Consider the following 26168-nt stretch of genomic DNA (forward strand, 5'->3'; position numbering starts at 1 on the left):
AGCCAGACAGTTTGCTGAAGAACACATGGGTGACTTGTACCTTATTTCACCTTAATATTTTGTGCAACCATCTGAAAAGTTTAGCATGAACCTGCAGAACTGTACAGACATACATTTATAGAGCCCAGTGAAATTCCAGGGGTGCAGCAACTGGCACGTGCAGGGGGTTTGGCTCGTTGGTCTAGGGGTATGATTCTCGCTTCGGGTGCGAGAGGTCCCGGGTTCAAATCCTGGACGAGCCCAGGTTTTACGTCAAATAGGCTACCTCTGGGTGGTTAAAACTAAAGGAACCCTTGGCTACTGTCTACTTGGTTCTAGCTTGGCTGTGTGGTTCTCGAGAGGTCCCAAAAGGTTCAAATCCCTGCTGAGCCCTTGCTTTTCTGTCATCTTGTCCTTCTGTAACCGAGGGCCACGTTGCTCGGACACCAGTCACTACGACCAAGCTTCCCGTCATCGTTAGTCCAAAGCCATCTTGTGACGTCCAACAGTCCACCTCTGATAAAGGAGCTTGTTGATGCTAGTCTGTTTATCACAAAAGCCCCTTAGACATAGTTAGTCCAATGAACCTGCATGAACCTGCAGAACTGTATAGACATACATTTACAGAGCCCAGTGAAATTCCAGGGGTGCAGCAACTGACACATGCAGGGGGTTTGTCTCGTTGGTCTAGGGGTATGATTCTCGCTTTGGGTGCGAGAGGACTAAATCAGTCACATTGAACATTCAATGAACATTCTTTGTTATCTCCTTTCCAACAGTATTTAGTTAATTTAGTTATAGCCCTTTTTAAATAGTGTTAAAACAGTAAAGTCTTACAGATTTTCAAAAGAAAACATGGGTGACTTGTACCCTCTTTCACTGTAATATCTTTGTACCAACCCAATCAAGACTCGCTACGCTGTATAGGATGAGCAGTATGATAAATAGATGTCTCTGAGGCGCTCTAGTGGCTGGCCCTGCCCATTCTCAAGTAACTGAATGGAGAGCAAGTCAAACTCACATTTTAATGGCGCATGATGTAAGATTAGTTCTCGCCCATTTTCACAAAGCTCTGCCTCCAGGATCTACAATGGCCTGTAGGGTATCCATAAGATGACTGATCATACAAATATAAGCAAACATTCAGGACCAGAAGTCAGTTTTCTGAATAGGTTTTCTCAACCACTTAATACACTTTTGGTAAGGCCACAGCTTAAAAAAAAATCACGTTCTACCAATCTATTAGGTTATTTGTACAGCTAAGGAATTAAAAAAAAAAATCAAAGGAAACAGGAAAATCTTAACAATGGGCATGAGGCAGAAATACATCCTGAATATGACACCAGTCCATAACAGAGTACCATGCACATACACTCATTCACACTTGGGGTATGAGGACGCCAATCCTTCTACTGGCATGTTTTTAGTGGTGGGAGGAAAGTAGAGAACCTGGAGGCAACTCACATGGACATGAGGAGAACAGACATTTTATTTATGTAGTTACATCACCAAAATATATAGTAACATAACTCTGATTTTCTAATTTTCAGATATTATGCGCAACTTTTATATCAACATAGAGCATTTTAACTATTTAAATGTAACTCCCAATTTTGCACTCAGAAAATATTACTGCTTTTCTATTTTCAAATCAAAACAACTAATATCAAAGGAGCATAGGAGTGGCTATGACTATGTTATCCAGGTGCCTAAGTGTATGTAGTTTTTCCACACCCACAGCAAACTACATACTTTAAAACATCTGCTCACCTTTCAGATGACAGTTAAGTTCATTATGCTGTTAACTTGTCATTTTGTTGTTGTGTTTTTTTCTGCCTTTTATCTGTCTCGTCACTCTCAGGCTGCTCTACCAATACTGTTCTTGTTCTATGATGATTATTTGCAATTAAAAAACAGTACATGATAATCACCACTAATGTGCCTTCACTTAGCTGTTAATACTGCCTGTATACAATGGACAGTCTTTCTTCTTTCTTTGTGTTTATCACCATTCTATTTTTTTTTCTTCCCTGAGCTGTTCCTCTACTTCATTCATGCCAAGGTCTCATGGAAGTGATACAAAAAAAAATAAAATAAAATACAACAATGCAGTATGTGGTGAAGGCCAATATGGTGACCACGCCCTTTGACAATGACTGTGTTCATGCCGCCTGGCAATAATGATATTTGAGAGATTTTTGTATACCACTAACCAGGCTATCAATATATTAAGTAATAAAGCATAAAGTGCATAATATAAAATGTTACTGCTGTCAATTTATTATTTTGTGACTTTCACGCTTAGAAAAAAAATAAGTCTTTCATTTTTTTTAGAATTTATTGTAGAAAATTAAACTTTTCAGAAATGTTGCGCCCTGTGTTTCCGTGTTTCTAAATCTAACCTAGAGTAGAGCAAAGATGCCTTCAAAAATAATGAAATTAAATGTTTCTATATTAAAAAAAATACTATAAAGAGCAGTAAACAGTAATACATGAAACAAAGTCAATATTTGGTGTGACAATCCTTCGCTTAAAAAAAGTAGTCTCAGGTAGAGTGTGTGCAGTTTTATAAGGAAATTAACTGTAAGTTTTACTGAGCATCGTGCAGAACCAACCACAGTTCTTCTGGAGACTTTGACTGTCACAATCGCTTATTATTTTTGCAGCAAAGAGACAAGGAGTAGTGAAGGAGCCCTAAGAACCATCTTCTTTTTGAAGAAAAGTGAGTGTTTTAAGTGAAATAGCTAGTAGCATGATTGTTGTACAGGTTTCTGATGCTTGGGGCTTAGCCAGCTCCATTAATAGCAAGCTAACTAGGTTAACTAGCTGCCTTGATTCTTAATAGCTCCACCACAAGCATTTATGAGGTACCACCACTCTACTCATATGTGCTTTTTGAACATCCCATTCTAGACTTAGTCCCCAGTTTGCTTTTATAATAACCTCCTCTCTTATGGAAAGGCTTTCCACTAGATTTTGGAGCTTGGCTGTGTTCATTCAGTCACAACAGCATTAGTTAGGTCGGGCAAGAAGGCGAGGAGGCCTGGGGTGCAGAACCCCAAAGGTGTTCAGTGGGGTTAAAGTCACGACTCTGTGCAGGACACTCAAATTCTTTCACTCCAACCTTAAACCACACTGCAAAAAGGTTGGGTTGTTATTTTAACCCAACCCCTGGGTTACACATATTGGGTAGTTTAGTTCAGTTATTTGTTTCATTATTGGGTTAATTTGGCAACAACCCAACATGTTGGTTTTGATATTCCGGTCTTGTGAAGACATTTTAAATTTTAACGGTCTAGCGTTTAACAGACAGAAGCTTGCTGATTTCATTCCAGCCTGCTGCTTTCCTTAAAAATAAAGTTAGTGATACATATCTCGTTGTTGACTAATTTGAAGTATTTAATGTCCATCTCTTTAATATTCATAAATAAATAAACTCATCCCAGTCGGTTGCAAAATGTTACAACAAACTTTTGCACCATGCAGTCTAGTAGAATTACACGTGTGTGATTACAAATTGCAGCAATAAATATAAATGCATTTGAGACAAAGTTGCAACTTGTAATTCCCCACCTACAACTGGTAAAAACCACCAAAAACTCCAATTGAGCTTGAAATTTTAGAAAGTAATCATCAACATTAGAGTTATCACTAATGCTAGCCGGCTAGCTTGTTGCTAACACTACTCAATATTGTCCACTATTGTTGCAGTGCTGCAATTTCAGTCCAAAATATAGCATGAATGTTTGAAGTTCACTACAGTAAAATAGTCACTCAGGCCTATAACTGTAAAAGTGCGGTTAAAGTAGCTTTTTATGAGCTTTACATTTTCTAAGAGAGCAAAAAAAAGACATGCTTTCATGTAGGTGTCCATGTTTTTTTTTTTCACTTGGCATGTCGAACATCCCGAGGTGGGAAATGATGTTATTTCAACTTGTAAATTACCACTTACAAGGTACCATGACCACAGTGTTATACAGTATAAAAGTATTTTTTTAAAAGATATTTCTATGCCTGTAATAATAATTCTAATGATGTTCCCATCATTAGGGAACACCACAGCAGATCATTGGTCCGCGTATTTGATTTGGCGCAGTTTTTACGCCAGATGCCCTTCCTGATGCAGCCCTCCCCAGTTTTATCTGGGTTGGGGACCAGCACTGAGAGCACAATGTTGTGCCTGGGGTTGGTTCCCTGGCCGGGAATCAAACTCAGGCTGCAGCAGTGAGAGCACTGTGGCCTAACCACTAGTCCTCCAGGGACCCACTAATAATAATAATAATAATAATAATAATAATAATAATAATAATAATAATAATAATAATAATAATAATAATAATAATAATAATAATAATAATAATAATGCATGGTAACTAAAAAGTTGGGTCATTTTTAACCCAATAGGCTAGGTAGAGAAACATAAACAATGCACTGAGTTAAAAATAATCCAACATTGGGAAGGTGCTATACCAACCCTTATTGGGTTACTAGTTGGGCTGTTTTTACCCAACTATTTTTAGAGTGCAGGTCTTCATGGACCTCGCTTTGTGCAGAGGGGCATTGTCATGATGGAACAGGTTTGAGTCTCTTGGTTCCACTGAAGTGAAATTTGTAATGCTACAGCATACAGTGGATATAAAAAAAATCTATACACCCCTGTTAAACAATCAGAAACATTTTTAGGGGAAAAAAAACCTTACAATAACATAGTTGCAAAAGTGTGCACACCCCTAAACTAATTTTTTTTGTTGAAGCATTTTTTGATTTTATTACACCACTCAGTCTATTTGGGTAAGAGTCTGTAAGTATGGCACATCTTGACTTGGCAATATTTTCCCACTCTTTCTTGCAAAAACATTCTAGATCCATCAAATTGTTAGGGCAAAGCCCCAGTTCTGGCTGAAGAAAAGCAGCCATAAAGCATGATGCTGCCATCACCATGCTTCACTGTGGGTAGAAGTGGCTTCCGTCTAGCCACCTACTCCATAGCCAAGGCGTGAAGAATATGAGAGATTGTTGTCACATGCAAAGCGTAATCAGTACTTGTTATATATTCCTGCAGCTCCTTTATTGTTTCTGTAGGTCTCTTGCCAGCCTCCCTGGTAAGTTTTTGTCTTGTCCTTTTGTAAATTTTGGAAGGACATCCTGTTCTTGCTAATGTCACTGTGCTGCCCCATTTTCTCTGCCCCATGGTCTTCTGTGGTACATCTAATGTTTTGGAAATTCTTTCGAAATACCCCTCTCCTGCTCAATATCTTTCGACAAGTGAGATACCGTACATGCTTTGTAAGCTCTTTGCAGACCATGGCTTCAGCAGTCAGATGAAACCAAGATGTCAAGAAAATCCTTCAGAATCAGCTGGTCTTTATTTCATCAGATTTATTTAATCAGAATAAATTAATTGATGACAAGTGTATGATAATTACTTTTGCACATGAGTTTGAATGTGATTGGTTTATTCTGAATACAGCCATATCCCAATTATAAAAGGGTGTGCACACTTAGGCAACCAGGGTATTGTAACTTTTTTATTTTTCCTTTGTTCCCCTAAAATGTTTCTGATTGTCTTTCACTTAATATTTGTATGTTGTAATTTCACATCGAAAGCCAGTCAACGTTGCGCTACTACTTCTGGTGGAAGTTGTACCCATAATCATTTTTATAGCAGCGCCCCCAGTACAAGGTGGATATGGCGCGTATATTTAATATATATACAACAGTTAGTTCCAGTCCACTAATTTGATTGGTTGAGCAGTGTTCCAAGAGTGCCTGTATTTCTTATAATCGCACTGGGACGTTTCACTGTGTGTATCACTCTGCTCGTCTGTGTTCACCACGAAAAATTCCACTTCCTTGTTCAAAATCATCGCTACACTTACTCGATATTAATTTCTTGTTTATAGAAATGTTGTATAAAAGCAATATCGCATGGGCTAGAGCGTGGTTGTACTGAATATCGGCAAGGCTGTGATTAGCTACGATATTTAGTATAACCACACTCTTGCTCATGTGATTGCTTAAATGTAGTAGTCTACACCACTATCCTTTCAGGGGACCCAGAATTCTGTGTGATTTCACACAGAGCCACAGTGTTTTTATGTAGAACAAGTCACTGCAAACCGAGCCTTTATTTGATAGTTACATTGGGACTACATTACTGACAAGCATGCAACGGTCCAAAGTAGCATAGCATGGCTAAGGCCCCTCTCTCTCTCTCTCTCTCTCTCTCTCTCTCCCCCCTCCAACCCCCGATCCCCTCCCTCCACCGGGCATGCGCACGTCACTAAGCGCGCTCTCGCTCGTGAACGCGCCTACGTAACGGTAAAGGGAGCGAGGGAGCGAATCGCATCGAGGGACTCTACACAGCGGTTTGGAACACAAGGAGCTGTTCGTTAAATAATCCACGCCCCCTGGAAACCGCTTCACCCCTGCCGAGTGAGGAATCTTGGGCCGCATCCAAAACCGCATACTACCGCACTAAAGAGTGTGTCCACGGCGCACAAAACCGTCTTCCATTAACGTTATCTTCTCGGTCCGTCATGCTGACCTGAGCACGGGGCTGACACCGGAAAGGAAGAAGCTTCAGGATTATGCGCGCCGCTGCAAGACATCTTTAAAGTTAAAGAGCAGGATTGTGGCAGACATGTTCTCCACCGAGACACACTAAAGCCAGGGAAGGGACTCATGCCTGGTAGGTTATTATGGGATGTTTCGCAGGTTTTAACATACATCTGTGCGCGTTTTCATAGTTAATGAAAATACAGGGACGTTATCTAGCTCGATGTGTGATTTTTTTTTTTTTTAGCACACATCTCAGTGCTCATCAGCTGTTGATCATTTGCTATAACTTTCCCCTAAAGAATCTGACAGTCTAGTGCATGTAGCTAAAAATAATAAAAACCTGTTTGAATGTAACTCACAGCTGAACCAGTACACGCACATGTACACGTACACGTACATGTACACGTACACGTCTTTACACACCATAGCCTCCAAACTGAGGTGAAATGCTATCTGTGGCCTTTTGTTTTCCACTCATGACCACTAACAAGAAAGACCCATGCAGGTCATATCACACCTACAAGTACGGGTTTTTTAATAAGTTAGCGATTAAAATCTACAAATCTGCATGATTTGTACTTTGCTGAGCCATTATTTCCATTTGTTTTGAAGTGAGCTCTAACTCCCTACTAGCCAAAACACTTGAGATGAATCTACGTAAGCTATGTTTGATTAAAACCGTTTGTTAGTTTTCAACCACTAGGAATAATGAAATGCACCATTCAGTTAAAACTAGATAGATGTTTATTGGTGGCTTTTTTTCCTTTTCCCTTTTTTAAAAAATTTATTTATTTATTTATTTATTTATTTATTTTTTTAAAAGTACGATAAAGCTATCATATAAAGTTGTACTGTTTTAGGCTAAATCCCAAATGACTGGTTACTCCTTATGACGTAGTGACTTGTACACCCAGTGCAGTGCACTAATAGGAACACGTATGGGATTAAGCCTTAGTTAATGGGAATGTTTTTTCCCACTCCTACAGAAGTCTGAGCCCCACACACACCTATATCTACCTGTGTTTACTCACACACATTTCCGGTTCAGATGAAACCCCTAACTTGGCTAATGCTCTCATTAATGATTTATGGTGTATGATGGGGGAGTCTGATTCCCGTGGTGATTTTTGGCTCATTAGAGATCTCTCGGGTGTGTTTTTTTCCAAATTGTTTTCATTCAGGGAAACAAAATGGCGACTCATAACCGTCACACCTCGCCACTTAGCCTTCACATGCTTGGGTTATTTTGGACCTAGAGCCACCTTATGTTCAGAAAAATTGACTTACCATTAAACCAACATTCAGCTAACAAAGCTTTTTCTCATCAAACAGGCAAAATATGTCCTTCATGCACGCAAAACTATGCCAAATACTAGAGCTCATGTCTAGTTAGCATTCTTGAATACAATTTCCAGATGTGTGTCTGTTAAGTAATGCTATTGTAATCGTTTAGATCGAGTTGGGAATGTCTTCACAATGTACACACGAGTGTCATGCCATAAATTCCATATACCACATTTTAATACAAACACATTGCTTTGACCCTTATTACAACCACTTGTTGTAGGTTGCGCATGATCATTAGGAGGTCACATGACCATGACATGTATGTAGGCTGTATACCTGTGCTAGGAACTCAATAACTTACCTAACATCCCTGGAAGTGACGCTTTTCTCATGTGACCGTCTATATTGTTTTTTTTCTGCGGCGAATACTTGATTTAAGTTTGGTTTTGGCTTGAGGTGATAAAAGAGTGCAAACTAAATTCTTTCCGTGCTGCAGAAAAAGGGCGAAACCTCTATTCCCACAGGACAAAACAGAATTTTTACCAACACGTTATCTTAGATGGAGTATATATTTACCTGGGGTTATTTCTCCTGGCCATTTTATAGAAGGTAAAATATGGCGTAATCCTTCCAGATGTGTGCATGTACGGTCAGTAAAATATTACAGATGGGACTTAAATCCCAGAGATACTTTGATGATAATTACATTACCCCACCTCCCCAGGGAAAGGAACATGTTTTCTTGTTGGTTGTTCTTTTCAAGTGTTCATCTGGGATAGTCGCAGTAGCTGTGTGTATTACCCATAGTGCACTGTGACCATTTATCAGTTTTCAGTCAGAAATGGCAGTGAGCAGTACTCTGTGTACACTGTCAATACATTTCACTTTGAATAAATTCTTTTAAGAACCCTTCTTTCAACACCAGCATTTGAGTTATTCTATAGGTGTAGGAGGTCACATGGGCTTTGTGTGTTTGCGTAAGCAGTGATTAAACAGAAGACAGTGATTAAATAGAAGCATAACCTTCTATAGATAAAGTGGTATAGAGATATCACAGTATTGGCTTACAGCTTGATATTTTTAAGGAGTAGTAACACTAAAGTTCAGATAACACATTGGAACTGCATTTAGAGCTCTACATTAAAGTATACGTAAAGCAAAGATCCCTCTGTTTTCACACCAGAAAAAGTGACAATGCGACAGTTACGGGGGAGTTAGGTATGCAAAAAAAAAAAAAAAAAAAAGTTTATCTTTTTCCTTGTTTTGTTATTACAACATGTAAATACATTTTAAACTAAACTCACACAGTGATGTGTGTAAATTATAGAGGAAACTATACACATTTAATTACTAAAATTTTATTTTTAATGGAAAAAAAATCATTGAGTCAGGGACAAAAAAAATGCTAAATCATGTTGATTCTGATCTGCTATGAGTTGCCCTGGAAATCCACAGTTAGGTTCAAACTGGTGGGAGCACAGATTAAACACCGGCTCAGATTCTTCCTGTTATCACGCCTGAAAGAAGTATACCAGTTGGCCAGAGAACCTTTCACAAATTTCTGATATGGCTTAAAAATATTCTACACAGCCATCATAACATAGAAGTCTTACCCCTTTAACAAGGCCTACAGTTTTACTTATGTATTTAACATTAGTCAGTTACCTGGTTCACAACCATCAACGTCAGAGACACACGTGGAGACCCTTAGTGAGCGTGTAAACTCACTCCTGGATGCATTTTCCCTGAATTCACCCAAAGTTCTCATTGGCTGGTTACTGCTTGCTTCTTGCGACAGTCAGATTAACCTTTGCTGTGGGGAGCAAAGCAGCACAACCCACATTATAAAATCTTTCATAAGTAACTTGCAATAGCATTTAAAAACAACTGGTTAAAGCCCCACCCTATGTCACGACAGAAGCACTCACTCCTAGACATATTCAAGAACCAAGGTAACTGTTTTAGGCACCAGTATTTGAATACAGAAATCACTATTTGCGTAATCGTTATGCTCTATACCCACATGAAGATTTGAAAAAGAAAAACAACATCTGGCAGTATTTAACATAGACAGCTGTACTTTCCTGATGTGTAAGTTAGAGGTGTGCATCAGGATTGGAAAAATCTCAAGCGGTCACAACTATGTTAAACACACTGACACACTCTTTTTCTCATTAAAATTTTCTCAAATCAGAAAATATTCCATTACATTCAAAAGTATTTATTAATCTACAAAATCTAGAAAACTGGTACCCAAGACTGACCTTTTGGTCGGTTTGAAGGTTGCATGAGAAGTTTTTAAAATTCAGACGGTAGAAGGTCAACCGTTAGTGTTAAGTGTAGTACTCAGTAACTGACGTGATTACACAACACTGACGACAATTTACCCCTCTTTCTCTTAGTAGTTAACTGAATGTTGTTGTTCGTTCGGCTGCTCCTGTTAGGGGTTGCAACAGCGGATCATTGATCTGCATATTTGATTTGGCACAGTTTTTATGCCGAATACCCTTCCTGACATAACCTTCCCCAATTTTAACTGAACGACCTTTATTAATTCCTACAGATACTCGAATAACAAACTTAGGTAGAAGGCACATCTGTACTTGAAACGCATCTACATATGTGAAACAGCAGCTCGGTGTGGTACACTTTAAAAGATAATGTATAACTATTTTAACTAATATATAACAATATTCAGATTTTCTTATCAGAGTTCCTTCAAACCCCTGGTTAATATCTAACTCTGCCTTGTCTTTGGCTCAAGGTTAGGGATTCACTGTTTGTGTTGTGTTCTTCAGGTCAGAACTCAAGAAGCCCATTGGATGATTGCATTTGCAGGTACCTGAACTCACTACTAGACAACTTTTTACAAAGATTACTAGAAACTAGGGTGGTGTCACGGTTCGTCGTGGTGTATGATTGGATGGTGACCTGACTCTTAATTTTTTCAAAATACCAATTAAATTAAAATGCATTTCTGTCTATTACTGTCTCTGTTCTTTTTTTTTTTTTTTTTTTTTTTTTTTAAATTGCCAAATTTTTTTGCCAAATTCTTGGCGCAGGTGTCACGAGTCCTCTGAAAACCCTCTGGCTGTTTAATCCATTACTGTTGTAAACACCTCTAAAACCTTTACTGCTGCTTGTAGCATGTTTGTAACTTTATTGTACATGATGTCGTCGAAAATAAGAAAAGAAAAAAAAAATTGTTTGATCCTTTTTTTTTTTTTTTTTTTTTTTTTGCTATATAGCCTATTCATGGATGCACAAAGACTTTTTGTACAAAGATGTATTTAATAAATAAATAAATGTAATAAATAATAAATTTTTTTCTTTAATTTTCACCATAGGCTTGTGCTTTTTTCAAGTGGACCATTACTACAATAATTCAGTAAACTTGTGATAGTTTTACATTACTGTGCAAATTTCAAACCATAACACCACTACTAGAAACTGGTAAAGTAGAAATGAGTTCTCTTTCACTTGATATTGCTTACTGGGTGGTCTGTTTTCTGTTGTTTATAGTTACGTAAGATCCTTTCGGGTGTTAATGGAAAGAATGAGACCTGCGAGCTTGTGAAAAGCACGTGATCCTAATATAGCTGAGCATTTCACCCGAGCACAGTTGTGCAAGATTTCCTGTTTTACTTTGCCTGTGGTTTACTGGTTTGCTATTTGGTTGGCTGATTTAGGTTTGCCTTCCTTGCCCTGTCACATATTGTGACTAGACTCTTGTTGCTCATTTGCTTAAACAATGTACTGTTGTGCTCACTGGGCTGGTTCGCAGTGCAGATTAATGCTTGCTACATGTTTCAGGTCAAAAATAGAAAGTCGGGCCTATTAACTCTGACTCACCATATGTGAGAAAAGATCAGTAACCAGAAGCAGCGAATAAAGACATCCCATGATCTTTAAAGAGATAATTTCTCTTTGAATGTAATTAAGGCCCAACGTCGCAGCCCTCGAGCATCACTAATGAGATTTCCTTACAAGGAATTGGATCAGGACCTTCCTGCCTTTCAGAGAGGCCTAATTTGAAAACATGCTATGAATTAGGCTACTCACATGAGGTTTTTGAGGGTGTTCCAGTATCATATCATAGTATTTTGTTTTCGTTTAGTCTAGACAAGATGTCTTTTGCTCTCTTGTCAGTTTGGGGAGTTTGCTCATTTATTTCAGCGGTTGTTATATTTTCTGATATAATGAACAGAATTTGTGGTTGTGTTCGTCAGAGAATATGATGCCTTCCGAAGTAGCAGTTTGTCATTTTTTAATCAGCGTTTCAATGTCCTTGCTTGCAATTGTCAAGAGTGATCAAGATTAGTTGTGGTATAAAAGTCTGGGACATTTATCATCATGTCATTTTGTTATAACGAGGTAAAGTTAATTTGTAACCGGGATGTGTCATGTGCTTGCTCATTTTCATGAAGTGGGAAATGATTAAGTCATAAAAGGAGCGTCTGAAACCACAAAACTACGTGGGCTGCATATTCCCTGATGAAATCATTGTGCTACTCAAGACAAACGTGTTTATTTGATAAAGGACCTCTGTGCAGAAGAAGGCAGACAGCAGACTTGATCCTTATATTGAACATGAGTTTTATCCCTGCTTTCCCCGCAGACTTGAAACCGGACTCTGCGATTAGTATAGGGGTTGAACAGTGGAAAATCCTGCTTGCCCAGGGAATTGAGCAGGGCGTTGAACTTTGTGCCGCATGCGTCCTGTTCATTTTCATTCACATCCTCTTCAACCGTGGACATGATTAGAGGAAAGAAAGAGGCCTGTATTTGGCTTCATTGGCTTCATTGTATACGTGATAATAACCTGCATGTAGTTAACAGTTTGTGCCCGTTTCTGAGGGGTTAGAGCTTTTTATCAGTGTCCCATGACTTTTGCGTAATTCTCTTAGATCAGAACTCATGTTAGGTAACAGGGCTTATTACGCTTAGTCCAATGTCAAGCTAAAAAAATCAGACAAGTAAAACATCAACAACTCCTTGAAGGTCCATTCTGAATGCACAAACAGATTGAACATTTATCAAAACAAATGAATATACAGTGACTTTGACCGTGGCATGGTTGTTGGTGCCAGATGGGCTGATTTGAGTATTTTTTAGAAACTGATGGATGAATGCTTTTACCATGAAAACATAAAAAAAAAAAAAAAAAAAAAAAAACATGAAATCCTGCACATTGCTGGTTGGGTTGATACTGTTTCTGAGCCAAGCTTCTTCTGTAGCTAATTTACCATTATCAGGGTTTAGCTTGGTCATGGTAATTGGATTCAGCCTTATGGAGTGTGTGTGTGTGTGTGTGTGTGTGTGTGTGTGTGTGTGTGTGTGTGTGTGTGTGTTAAGGAATTCATGGAGGACAGAGAGTGATTCAGTATGTGAATGGGGCTGTTGTGGCTTGTCTTCTACTCAACAGTGATGGTGTGTGTTATCAAACTCCGCTTGACCCACTGCTGCTTCTTGTTGCAACTTTCTATTCTACTGTGAAATTACAATAGTTAAAATAAAGTAGAGTATTGATCTTTAGTGTTTCAGCTGCTGTCATTTGAATGACTTCTTTCACATTGGTTAGGCTTCTGTTTGCAAAAATGGAGCATTAGCTTAGCATTTGTCTCGTATTTAGTCATTAAATAGGGCCAGCGATGTGAGCTGGCTGCTCAGTAGGGAATTAAGTCATCTTAGAGAATAAGAAAGGCAAAGAAATAGGCCAGTTAATTATGCAACCTAAAGACGCTTCTATAAACACTTTTAAATCTTCTTTCTCTCTGAACTGTGACCGTTTCTGGCACACACACTGTTTTAAGCTTGATGGCATTATGGTGGCCAGCAGACAGCGCAGGACTATAAGGAGCATGAGGGTGGCCATGTTGGGAATTTGGTGCAAGCTGAACTATTCTCGGGATGTAAATACCTGTCAAAAATAACCCCATCACCTCTCACGTTGTACTTGACTGAACAAAAGAACAAAAAAAGAATTGATCATAAGCAACATTGTGCCTGATGTGCTTTAAATGGGAACAGACTCAGGAATGAACTCGGGACAATCCTGGTTGAGGAGTGTTGTTTGTGTTTCATTAAGAATCGCTGCTGTGTAATGGGTCCAAACTAAAGACACCAAGTGGCAAAAAGTGGCAAGTTTAGAAACTCGCTTGTTCAGCGCTTGCTATTGTAGATCTGTATTTTATGCCTCAGATCCTGATGGATTTGGGCTCTTTGGTAACTTGATACCTACTTTCTTATCATCCAGTTTAGAAGGAGAATAAAACTGAGCTGGTATTCTTTGCCGTCATGTCATCTCGAGGTCAATTATGAATGGCTTCTGCTGTTCTACTCAAGATAATTAAGAATTACCTTATGTTTTAGGTGTTCCATTAAATGAAATATATCCAGTATTGGGGTCATTTTGGTTGTTTCATGGTTAGTCATGTTGTATGGTTGGACGGTTTCCTCACCGCTGACTTTAAAAATACCTATTATAATGCATTTTCATTTAACAGTGTCTCCCTGTTTATTATTATTATTATTATTATTATTATTATTATTATTATTATTTTCTCTCCCTGAATGACACTGTAGCAACCTTCGTTTCTCCACACAGTGGTTGCGACTGCACTGAAAACCCTTGGACTGTTTAATCCACTACTGCTGTAAACACATTACATCGCTACCTCTGCTGCCACTCCTAGCATGTTCAAAACTTTATCCTACACGACGGCTATCAAACGCTCAGATGTTGAAGGTGTCTTTGCTGCCCATAACCAAACAACTATCAATTTCTGTACTAGTTAGATTTTTAAATTCATTGTTTCACCTTTCCTAACAGCCACTCTGTTTGTCAGCTTATAAAGACAACATGATAAATGCTGACAGTGTAAGAGATTATACGGAAAACATGTGCTCAGAAATGATTGATCAGAAAGCAGAACAAATTAGAGGATTTTTATTTCCTTTTTGTTTTTGTGTACAGGGAAGTAAGGAAGTGCAAAGACTTTCATAAATCATTAATCAATATTTTTAGACCAGGTTATCTCACTGTAAAAATTTCCAACCGTAAAACCCCTGTTTCTGGTATTTGTGTCTTGGCTCACGGGGCTGATAATCTGGGACAGGTGAAATCCAATACAGGTGAGAGTCGGATGTGCATTGTGGTTCAGGTCTCGCCCACTTTTGTACGTTGTTTAAAATGAAGCCGGTTCAGTAAGAGAATGCTGCTTTAGAAAAACACACTCCCTATGGAGGAGGATGAAGGCAAGATGAAAAATGAACCTGGAGTGTTCATTACAATGGTGACCTAATGCCTTAGAGGTAGAGTCATCTACTCTAAAACTAGGAACTGCATCAATGTTCCACCTGAGAGTCAGGCTCACAGAAATGCCACACATGCCACTCCTGAGAAGAGTAAATGTTTCCAGTCAGAGAATGGCCTTACTCAGAAAGCGGTGCTTATAAAAACAGAACTTGACCAGCAGTCTTAGCAACCAACAGAGCGAGTAAATATATTCTTGTTCGCTTACTCATTAGAGGTATACATATGCACCCCCCTTTCTTGTTGCCAGGCAACTAGCTAACAGCTTTAGGCCAGAACTAGGGCTATGTCGTGGAACATGACCGAGCCAATCAGCGTGAGGGGGCGGGGCCAGTGAGTGGGGAGTGAGCTGAGAAAGCATGAGCAGTTGAGGAGGGACCAGCAGTTTTACAGCACATGGGGAAGCACAAACAGCTACTTGTAGCCAGGACTGAGGTAAGTTTGAGTGAAAACTTTTCCTTTCAGGAGAGAAAACCTGTAGAGAGTGAAATATATATATATATATATATATATATATATATATATATATATATATGTATATATATGTATATATATGTATATATATGTATATATATATATATATATATATATATATATATATGGCATGTGTGGCAGGTGTTAATTGTGGAACTTATTAGGTATTAGGTAGGTGTTAATTGTAGAACTTATGAAATTATTTATTAACTTGGGAGATGTTGGAAATAATGTATCCACTATTCAGCTGGATGTGAAAATGTACTGTACTGTACTGTACGTTCATGACCGTGGTCAAAGTTTAACTGCTTGTTGCTATATTAGACACACGAGTGTGTGGCTACTGTATGTAGTGGCTGTAAATTATGAAGCCGAGTGTATAGGTGTTTGTGACTTTTTAAAAATTTTTTTATTTAAATCCTTTTTTAAAAGCTTTAACTGCGGAGTTTCAGAAACTCAGAAAAGAGATTGATGATTCTTGTTTGAACCTACAGGAAAGGAAGATTTACATTGGTTTGTTTATTTAGGTATAGAAGACGGACTATATCAAGTCTCAAGTCTTGAGTAGGAGTGTTGGTCTTTAAATAATGGTTGATTACTCCCATGACGTTGAGTTCTCATACCAGTGAAGGAAGAATAACAGCTCTTGTTTTTTCTGTTCTTCGTGCATGTCTTGTGAGAAACTGGTGTGTTATCTGGACGCTTCAGTGAATCGTAATAACCTACCTATTGTTAAATGACCTTTCGTAGGACGTCACACTAACATAGTCTCTACTGAGCTCTTTTAAAAAGCATTTGACATCAAATGCTTACCACACTCTCACTTTTGTTTCATAGTGTGCATCACAAACCTTTGGTTGCACAACTTTAACAAGTATCATGTGATGCTAACCACTATTAACCTCAGCTGAGAAATATGAAAAGAATTTTTTTTTTTTTTTCTCCTCATGTTAAAGTGACGGCTGCATTACAAAAGTTTTCTTCTGACAGAGGACAAAGGGTTTTATATTTCTTCACCATTGAATTGACTTTTAACAGGAAACTGCACTCACTGTGGAGTATGTGAATGCTGTTGTATGTCTAAGTACCACTTGGTAAAAACTACAAAAAATCAGTTTTGAAAGAGTAAAGCATAACTGTTCTCTTTAACAGTAAAAAGTTCTGCCTGCTAATGATAAAACTGGACAAAATGTCTGCACTGTGTATGACATGCAGTGCAGTGGTTCAGCTGATAATGAAACACTAGTGCAGAGCAGGCTATGTAATAGAAAGCAGATGTGTGGTGGGGAGACATCCCTTCCCCCTGTTCCGTGAACAGACTTGTAAACAGACTTGCCACACCCTGGCTAACGCACTCACAAGTTCTTCAAATTCTTCCTAGTGCAGGCCATGTGCTTCAGCTTAAAAGCGGTTAACCGATAAACATTTCTCCAGCTATAGAGGTCAAAGGAGTGTGGCTGATAGAGGATGTTTCACCTCGTGAGGTTTGGAAAGAACGGTCTGGGTTTTTATCCAGCAGAAAGTTAGTTAGGCAGTGTATTCCACAAAAGTTTCCTGTAAGACAACATTAACTAAAGTCTCAGCATAATTTCCTTGACTCATGCTACATGCGTCTGCAGTGGTTTTGTGCTTGCAGCAACTTGTAATCTCGTTTGTGTCCGCAATTATCCAGTTAACCTGGTCAATGCGTGTGAAATCCGTTATTACTTCATCAATTCATTGTCAACATTCAATGTGATTATCTTCCTGTTTTTAAAAATTGCATGGACATTACTATAGTTACAGTAGAATTTTAGACAAAAAGACAAAAAAAGACAAAAAAATTCTCAACAACAATCAATGCCTGGGTTTCTGAGGGTCATCGTAAGTCATCACACGTCATACAGTCTCTGTGCCATTTTGTATCTTTATCCCCTTGCGCTTATGTACTTAAATAAGGCCACCAAAATCCTAGGCCCATCTCCGATATGGATCAAACGGAGATCATGTTGTACTTGCGTGACTTGATACACTGTTATTTTAATCTACAGTTACGACCATGGAGATATTATAAGAACTGGAAATATTTGTTTATTCATTTCAATAAGCTTTGCTCACTGGTGCGTTGTATACACAAGACTACAGTTCAGGGTGGTGTTGTCATCTTGTCATCTTTGGTTCATAGTGATTTACTTTCTGTGAAAATAATGTGACGAGTGATGCAAGTTCCTAATGCCATGTGATTCACCGCTTTTGAAATGTTGAAACTAATCTATCTATCTATCTATCTATCTATCTAATCACACTCTTCCAAGAACTGTGTGAAAGACGAGCGGAGTGATACACACAGTGAAACGTCCCAGTGTGGTTATAGGAAATATAGGCACTCTTGGAACACTGCTCCACCAATCAAATTAGTGGAGCTAATTGTTGTATAATGTGCTACATTAGAAACTTATGTTAAAAGTGAACGATGACATACTCGTTCATTTCTCTTAGTCTATTAATACACTAACTATCTTGCCATATGTTATTACATTATGTTAGCTACCACTTTTTCAGCCCTGTCACTTAGGATTCTGGGAAAACCAAATATGGGACTAAGCTGTGCATTGGAGCTTTTACTTGCCTGGTGGGTTAGTTAATGAATTTATGATTTGCCTGCTCCAACGAAGGGAAAAAACTTCATTGGTTTATATGCCATCCTAAAATGAAATCAAAATCTAATGCACAAAGAGCAAAATGTAAACAATTTATCAGAAAATTATGGTCATTTTGAACGTACGGCTACAGGGATACATAATTATTATTATTTTTTTTTTTCACACAATGGATTTTATATTATTTGACTGAATACTCCTGTACAGCCAAACCCTGTCCCTGATTAAGATATGGTTATCATGTTTTCTTCATGTGTCTTTTCTTTGCAGGCAGAACCATGCATTAGGAGATGATGTCCAGTTGACATCCAGAGCTTGTTTTCTACAGCTGGTTTCAGCCTCCATCCTTCTGCATGATGAGCGTTGCTGAAGGAACGCTGTGCATCCTCTAGCGCTCTACACTGGTCCCTTCATTCCGTCTCTACAGATCGCTCGGGGACGGGCATGAAAACAGCGCAGTGGTCCAGGGAAGAGGTCACCATTGAGCCGCGCATGGAGACTCACGTGAACGGCCATGTTAATGGCCATGCCGCTGGCGATGGGAGTAAGACAACGCGCAATGGCTTAGCCAACGGTTTTCATAAGGAAGTGGTGCGAATTCTAATCCCTGGCCCACCCAGCTCTTCATTTCCCACTGAGTGGGGCAAGACTGCCATGACTTTGTTATATGCCATCTGCTGCTTTATTTTAACCACTGTAATGATTTCTGTAGTCCATGAGCGTGTGCCTCCCAAGGAGGTGAGCCCTCCATTGCCTGATAAGTTCTTTGACTTTTTCGACCGTGTGGAGTGGGCTTTTACCGTGTGTGAGATTAATGGGATGATTCTGGTGATGTTATGGATCTTACAGTGGAGTCTCTTGAAACACAAGTAAGTGTTCTTTTAAAAACAATGGACACTTTTGAAGTCACACATATTTCTAAAAGGTATTGGATCATGTTCTCTGGTGACATCAGTCTTTCCTTTGGCAGGTCCATTGTTGGTCGGCGGTTTCTTTTCATTGTAGGGACGCTGTACCTGTACCGGTGTATCACCATGTACATCACTACTCTGCCTGTTCCAGGGATGCACTTTAAGTGCTCAGCTAAGGTACAAATTCTTCTGAAACTGATCCAAGAGCAGTAAGAGTTTTTGTATTCACTGATAGTGCAAGCCTGCTTAGGTAGCCAGCATTTCATGGGTAAATCTTTCCACACCTGAGATAAAGGTTCAATTTGGAAGGCAGAACAACGTTTTGGCCAAATTTAAAGTGACCATCGAGAGTTTGTGTCGAAAGTGAACAAAATAAAAAAGGTTTATAAACATTACCTGTCTCAAGCTAGCCTTTCCTTTAATGTTTTGCATATAAAATTATGTTCATAGGTTGTCAAGCTGTTGCTCTTGTTAAGTTAGCTAATGCCTACGCTAGAGGATAATTGGGCCAGTTTGGAGGTCAGTTCACCGCTGCCAGTGATTATATTCTTGGATTATCCTCTGGTATGAGGTGTGTAAAATTCATTTGTAACCCATCTGATCTGCTTACAGTCAAGTTGTTGCAGTCCCAATTTAAAATGTTCAGTATTTATTAGGAATTCTGCATCCTGTCTCAGGTAAAAAACGCAATCTTGATGGGAAGTGTCAAAGAGCGATAACCAGTGGCAGCTGAACTGAACAGTCATCATGTTCGTTTTGATCTGAAGTCATGTTTGTTCATGAGAAATTCTGAGAGATGCCAGGTTTTGAGAGTTGGGAAAATTGGCCGGGACTCTTTTGCAAGCACAATCTGAAATCTTGACCAAAAAAAATCATCGAAATATAATAATGTGACCTTAAAGGATGCACTGATACTCATCAGGAGCGATACTGATAAAGAAAAGAAAAACTTACTTAATATTAACCAATCAGGGATGTCGCAAAGCATTTTATTAAGCTCTGTATTATGTCAGGTATAACAGTGGCTATGAAAAGCGCACACACATGTATTCATGTAAGTATGCAGCTAGCCTCGCTCTTTATAACATTAGTCAGTTAATTTTACGTTACTTATAGTTGTAACAGAGACTGTAAGTAAAGTATGTTTCATTGTGTTCATTGTGTTGGAATCCCGTGTTGTCAATGACCGGAAGTGACTGATCATTAAGAATAACATGATGGATAAGAGCTGTTATTGCTGCAGCGTTGCTTGCTGTTGTGTGCTGCTAGACGATGCTCTATTTCCTAATTCTTCTTTGATTGCGTTCATTAATTGTGAAATACATCCAGATTGCTGTCATTTCGTGTCATCTGGTCATTTGCGGAAAACCACACTAGGCTCCAATCCCATAATTTCACATGGTAGCAGATGTTGGTATTGGAGCATCTTTTACAAGTAAATGAGCATGGCAGTATCAGTACTGTGCATTCTTAGAGACATTACATCTAGGGACTCTCATGATTTTTTTGAGCATTGATTAGGATTGTATAAATCTCGTGTGGACCAGGGAGAACTCTTTAGTCCTCAAGTGCTCATCCTTTTTAAAATGTTTGATGGTTTAGCAGAGAGGAGAGGCTAGTAAGCGGTGGCAAGTAAATACATTACATATGTTATTGGTTAAAATGCTGCTGCCACTCTTTTTTTTCATTAGCTTTTTTTTTTTTTTTTTTTTTTTTTTAAATCTGATTATGTCAGAATTTCTCATTTCCAGTATTAGTCATGTTAAATTTATTGCAATAATGGAAATGGTACATGTTGGTTTGACTGTAAAAGTAACTCTCAGAAGAAATGAGAAGCCAGAGGTCAGAGTGTGACAGAAATGAAATACGTTGCACAACGAATTACCAAAGTTGTGCCATGTTTCATTCTTTGAAAAGGGGACCCTTTACTGGAACCTTAAGGTGGTACAGTTAGTGCAGTTCTCTATTTTCTAAATCCTGTTCTAGGCTTTGACACCAATAGAGACTCTTAGAACAGCGGATGATTAACTTGTCAGCACACAACAGCACATACGGTACTTAATTTTCATTCGAAAGCCGTCTTTTCATTCGTGACACGATGTCTCTTGAAAAACACGACTAATACCTCTAAGCAAAGAAGTTGCAGCCATTAAGACTTGCTGAATGCAGAAGAATGAGTAATAAAGAAATGAGATGATTGTTTGGAGTGTGACTGCGTTGCCATGGTGCACCCCCTGGCAAGTGTATCTGTGTGAGTGTTAATGTTTGTTTCTGTTTGTGTGAGAGAGTCACCCTGAGGGGTGGGGGGAAGTGGGGGCACACACCCACTACATGGAACAGGAAGTGCTTACTGCACAGCCTGCAGGGAAACATTCATCACCAGATGGGCCGAGCCCGGTGCCTTTTTCACATGTCAGATCCTGCTTTCCTGCTGAATGCAGCTGTGTGAGAGAGTGTGAGAGAGTGTGAGAGAGTGTGAGAGAGTGTGAGAGAGTGTGAGAGAGTGTGAGAGAGTGTGAGAGAGTGTGAGAGAGTGTGAGAGAGTGTGAGAGAGTGTGAGAAGAAATGCAATGTAAACACAGACTCAGTGAAGGATTTTTAACAAAAAAATTTAACGTGGGCTTCCTCACTGTTACATCTTTCATTGTACAGAGCATCAGTTTGTATTATAACGAGGGAATCCACAACCACAGCACCGTTGAATTCTCAAATCTGATTGTCAGAAGGTGTTGATTAATTTTCTATAAAAGCAGCTCTGACAGTAGTTCCAGCTACAAGGCAGTTACATATTAATGCACTTGTTCTAATAGTTGATCGTTTCTATAGTAACTTATAGAAGGTCTTGCATGGTGGACGCTCCACATGAACAGGATTTAAACATGTATAATTGTTGATGTATAGACATTTTCAGTGAGGAGATGTTTATTTGATAGTTTTAGAAGGAGCCTCCAGTGTCAGTGCTTTGTAACATAAAGCTTAAATGTACAACTTTACCTCTGTAAGTTCTTTAATAAATAAACAAATGTTGATGTTATAAAGCCTTATTTCAACCATTCTGCTGTTTTTGTGAGTTACACTGGTTGCAGTTGACGGCAGATATTAGAGGTTGGATTTCACCTTGTCAAAATGCTCATTGTCACCAGCTACTTTAACACGATACACTCTTCTTTTCTGTGCCACAGCTACATGGAGATTGGCAGTCCCAGATGTGGCGGGTGATGAAGATGCTTGCCGGCGGTGGTTTATCCATCACTGGCTCTCATCACATGTGCGGGGACTACCTGTACAGCGGCCACACGGTCATGCTGACCCTCACCTATCTCTTCATTAAAGAGTGTAAGAAGATTCTCAATTCTCAGTTCTACTCCGGGACAGAATCTCTGTTCAGATGACAGAGCCACCTTGTGTTAGACTTTAGCACATGCACTGGAACATAGCCATGTCAGTGTGTCTGTGGCATTGTCGCATTGCAATGTTTTCATGCAAATGTTAGCAAAAAAGTGAGCAGAAGAAAAGTCAGTCATTGCATTTTTCCATAAAATACTGCCAAACACAAACAGTCATGGAGAGAGACACACTTCATCATTGTCCATTCACTTTCCACATCAGCCTAAGATTATTTAGGTTTCCTTATGTACTTAACATAAAAACAGAAGATTAGAAGCCCTCCATAAGGCTAAGTTGTCATCTTTTTTGAAAAAAATACATAGAAAGAAGTGCAGTTTCACTGATTTGGAACTTTTTCCCTCCATTTTGTGTCTCACAGACTCTCCTAGACGCTTCTGGTGCTATCACTGGGGATGTGGGACACTCTGCGTCGTTGGTGTGTTCTGCATCCTTCTCGCTCATGATCACTACACCATAGATGTAGTCATTGCCTATTTCATCACCACGCGCCTCTTCTGGTGGTACCACACCATGGCTAACCAGTCGGTAAGTAAACCTCAGCAGACAAATGCAGAGCTATCTGACACAAACTATTGTTATTGTGGATGCTTACTCATCACTATTCATTCCTCTGTTACACTGTGGACAGTCAATATTTTTAGACCTTATTTTAGGAGTGCCGTGAAGAACTTTGACTGCTCTTTAAAATGTCAATTTTACTTTTCAGTTGTATTTAATTTAAAAATCTAGTATTGTATGTCAACAAATATGATATAAAAATAATCCTTAAATACCATCTAACTCCTTTTTTTAGTTAATGCTTCACATTACTACAGCATATGTAACATTAACAAAGGAACTACACTTTCCTGATTGTTTGGCTTATTTAGTTTATTAATAAAACATAATATTAAAACTAGTGTTCATACAATCAGTGAGTAAAATGAATCCCATAGTGAACAATATAAAATATAAAACACCTTAATTTACATATTTGTGGTTGTTAACTGGCAAAATCCAGAACTGAATAGCAAATTTAAATATTTATACCTGGACACCAGAGTACAGTAACTTATCAACATTTAGGAACATGCTGTAATTTAATTTTTTCCTAATTTGTGGACTTGTTTTTACTCATTGATTGAATAAACATTAGTCAATGCATGTGTGTTTTCTTACCATTTAAACAAGCATTAAATAATATAGGTTTTAACTTTATTAGAATTATGTATGGTGTATTAATGCTGATGTTTATTGTTTGTTAATGTTAACTAATGCAGTAAATGATGTTAAGGTAAAGCGTTACTATTTTTTAATACAGTCATTATTGTGATTTTTGTATATTTAATACCAGCTCATACTGCTGGAGGTGTATGAGTGAACTTCACCTTTATTAATGAACCCAAACGCCTCTTCTGATTGTTCAGGAACTCAAGGCAGCAACTCAGAACAACTTCCTGTCACGCGTGTGGTGGTATTGGGTTTTCCAGTATCTGGAGCGGAACGTGCAAGGTGTCGTCCCTCGCAGCTACCACATCCCCTTCTCGTGGCGATCTATACAGTGGGGCACAGTGAAGTACAGCAGGATTGATTCTGACTGAACGTAAACGCTCAATCTGAAGAGCGAAACTCTCAAAGACTTTCCTTAAGTGCCAGGTCATGTGACAAATGAAGCCAATCCCTTTAGCGCTCAGCTGCAGGGCGCACCGGTCCATCTGGCCATCCAAACATCGTCCAAAGCATTTCATTCCTCACCCACTACCTACATTCCCTTCGCATTTCAGCTCGGATGTGTTATGGGATGCGTGGTGTGTAGTACACAGGGCCAGAGCGACTAATGAATGCGTTTAGCACCTAGCACCTGCCAAAAGTAGTCACGTGGTAATGTGATCTTTAACAAATCACTAACTTGGTAGATGATCTGCCTCTGTCTGTTACTTGAACATGCAGTAAAGTGAACCAGCTACAGATATTTCCATTTGCTTACAGACTGAGCCAGTTTGCCATGTTTTATGACAGACCTACTTGACAGAGTGGAATCTAAAGTTTACCCCAGTCAGCGGGTTTTTTTCCAGACTGTTTGCTTCACTCAAATGTAGAAGTGTCCCTTTAACTGAGAATCCTGCAGTTTATTGTTGTTATTATTATTATTATTATTATTATTATTATTATTATTATTTTTCAGAAAATGACTTGCAGGGAAGGACATGTTTGAAGAGAAGTGCAGTTTTGTAGCTATCCACTTAAACACAAAATTTGGAAAATGTGCTTTCTATAAGAATAGTGATTTATTTTTCAGAGTAAATCTGTCACATTTTTTTACATGGAGAGCAAAAGGAGACAAAAGACTGTTTTTGGTGATACAAACTTCCTCAGTGCCTTTCTTGCCAGGATTGTACAGAGATCCTGTGGTCTGTGTGTTTGTTCTTTTTTTTTATTATTATTATTTTATTATTTTTGTGCGTGTGTGTGTTTTTTTTGTTTTTGTTTGTTTGTTTGTTTTTAAGCTTGTGGTATCAGTGGTACATTAATGTTGATAAGACCCCTTAAATCAAGGCAGAAATATCCAGCATTTAGGTTGGAGGTATTTAGCACTAAAATATGAAAGAAAACATGAGAAGTAGTAAATAGCTATTGCTGGTAGAAATTGATGGTAAGTGTAAAGGCATCAATATATGTTAGTATTATTTCTTTGGTAAATTTGGATAGCTGCTAGGTTGTAGTGTCTACTTTCATATTTCCTTAGACCTAGAATTTACTTTCACAGCAGTTGTTCATAGACAGGGAGTTAAGAATAAAGTGTATAAGAAAAATATAAAATGATTGTTGTACTATCTTTGCACTTGTCCTCATTTTTACCAGCAAAGCATATTTGGTTTTAGGAAATACCCAAAACTTAGGATGTTGTATAAGGACTGTAAGGTTTTTACCAAATATTCAACCATTAATGACCACCAAGCCAATGTCCATAATCAGTTTTGTTGTAGTTTTTGTTGTTGTATATTAAATTTATTTATTACAATATGTCTAGAAGTATTCCTCTTAATGGAATATGGGAACATATTTCATGTCCTGTTATTTTGTCTAAGACAAATGGCTGTGTCTTTGGTTCTGCTTTAATTCCCGACTACTGGGCAGGAGAGTAGTTTCAGTGTCTTTGTGCATTGATCGCCGAGAGTATTTTTGATCATGTCTACCCTATCCAATGTGGTTAATGAGCAGGATGATACTTTGTTCATAAGCTGATAACAATGAGCTGTTCTGTACAACACATGATGAGAAAAGCTGCTAACACTTTCAAATTTTTTGGCAAATAAATGACAACCATTAGCACACAACTAAAATGATTTAGAAGTTGTGGTTATTATTTCAAAACACACACTGTCTGTTTGCACCTGAATGAACATCTCTGAACATGCAGTGCCTTCTAAAAAAAATTGTGAGTTTAAAAATAATTTTATCGATAGCCATTTGGCATTCTGGTCAGTATGCTTAAACAATTTACCAAGTACAACCTCAGATCAGGTGCATACAACTGACAAATTAAAGGAAAAAGTGTGCTAGTACAGAGTTGAGCCACCAGAACATCTTCAGTGTGCTGTAGGAGAGATTCTA

General features: G+C 38.5%; 1 protein-coding gene and 1 non-coding gene across 4 annotated transcripts; both read left to right on the forward strand.

The window, feature by feature from the left end:
- The first annotated feature begins 170 nt into the window (after positions 1 to 170).
- On the forward strand, positions 171 to 242 carry trnap-cgg (transfer RNA proline (anticodon CGG)). The gene has a single exon. It is a non-coding gene; the product is annotated as a tRNA-Pro (tRNA).
- Positions 243 to 6339: 6097 nt separating this feature from the next.
- sgms1b (sphingomyelin synthase 1b) lies at positions 6340 to 25897 on the forward strand. Of its 3 annotated transcripts, XM_026915438.3 has the most exons (7): positions 6340 to 6670; positions 10626 to 10665; positions 18526 to 19124; positions 19226 to 19343; positions 22349 to 22502; positions 22933 to 23099; positions 23981 to 25897. In XM_026915438.3, the coding sequence occupies exons 3-7, from the start codon at positions 18700 to 18702 to the stop codon at positions 24152 to 24154; spliced, it is 1038 nt and encodes a 345-aa protein (XP_026771239.1). In that variant the 5' UTR covers positions 6340 to 6670; positions 10626 to 10665; positions 18526 to 18699; the 3' UTR covers positions 24155 to 25897. The 3 variants fall into 3 exon arrangements, with proteins under 3 accessions (XP_026771239.1, XP_026771238.1, XP_026771237.1); XM_026915437.3 differs by lacking the exon at positions 10626 to 10665; XM_026915436.3 differs by lacking the exons at positions 6340 to 6670; positions 10626 to 10665 and adding an exon at positions 15470 to 15577.
- The last annotated feature ends 271 nt before the right edge of the window (positions 25898 to 26168 follow it).

This window comes from Pangasianodon hypophthalmus, chromosome 12 (genome assembly GCF_027358585.1).
Source record: "Pangasianodon hypophthalmus isolate fPanHyp1 chromosome 12, fPanHyp1.pri, whole genome shotgun sequence".
Taxonomy (NCBI): domain Eukaryota; kingdom Metazoa; phylum Chordata; class Actinopteri; order Siluriformes; family Pangasiidae; genus Pangasianodon; species Pangasianodon hypophthalmus.

Coding starts and splice junctions, on each gene's coding strand:
- sgms1b (XM_026915438.3), top strand. CDS start 18,700: ATGAAAACAGCGCAGTGGTCCAGGGAAGAGGTCACCATTGAGCCGCGC. Junction 19,125..19,225: donor TGGAGTCTCTTGAAACACAA/GTAAGTGTTCTT, acceptor TTCCTTTGGCAG/GTCCATTGTTGGTCGGCGGT. Junction 19,344..22,348: donor ACTTTAAGTGCTCAGCTAAG/GTACAAATTCTT, acceptor TCTGTGCCACAG/CTACATGGAGATTGGCAGTC.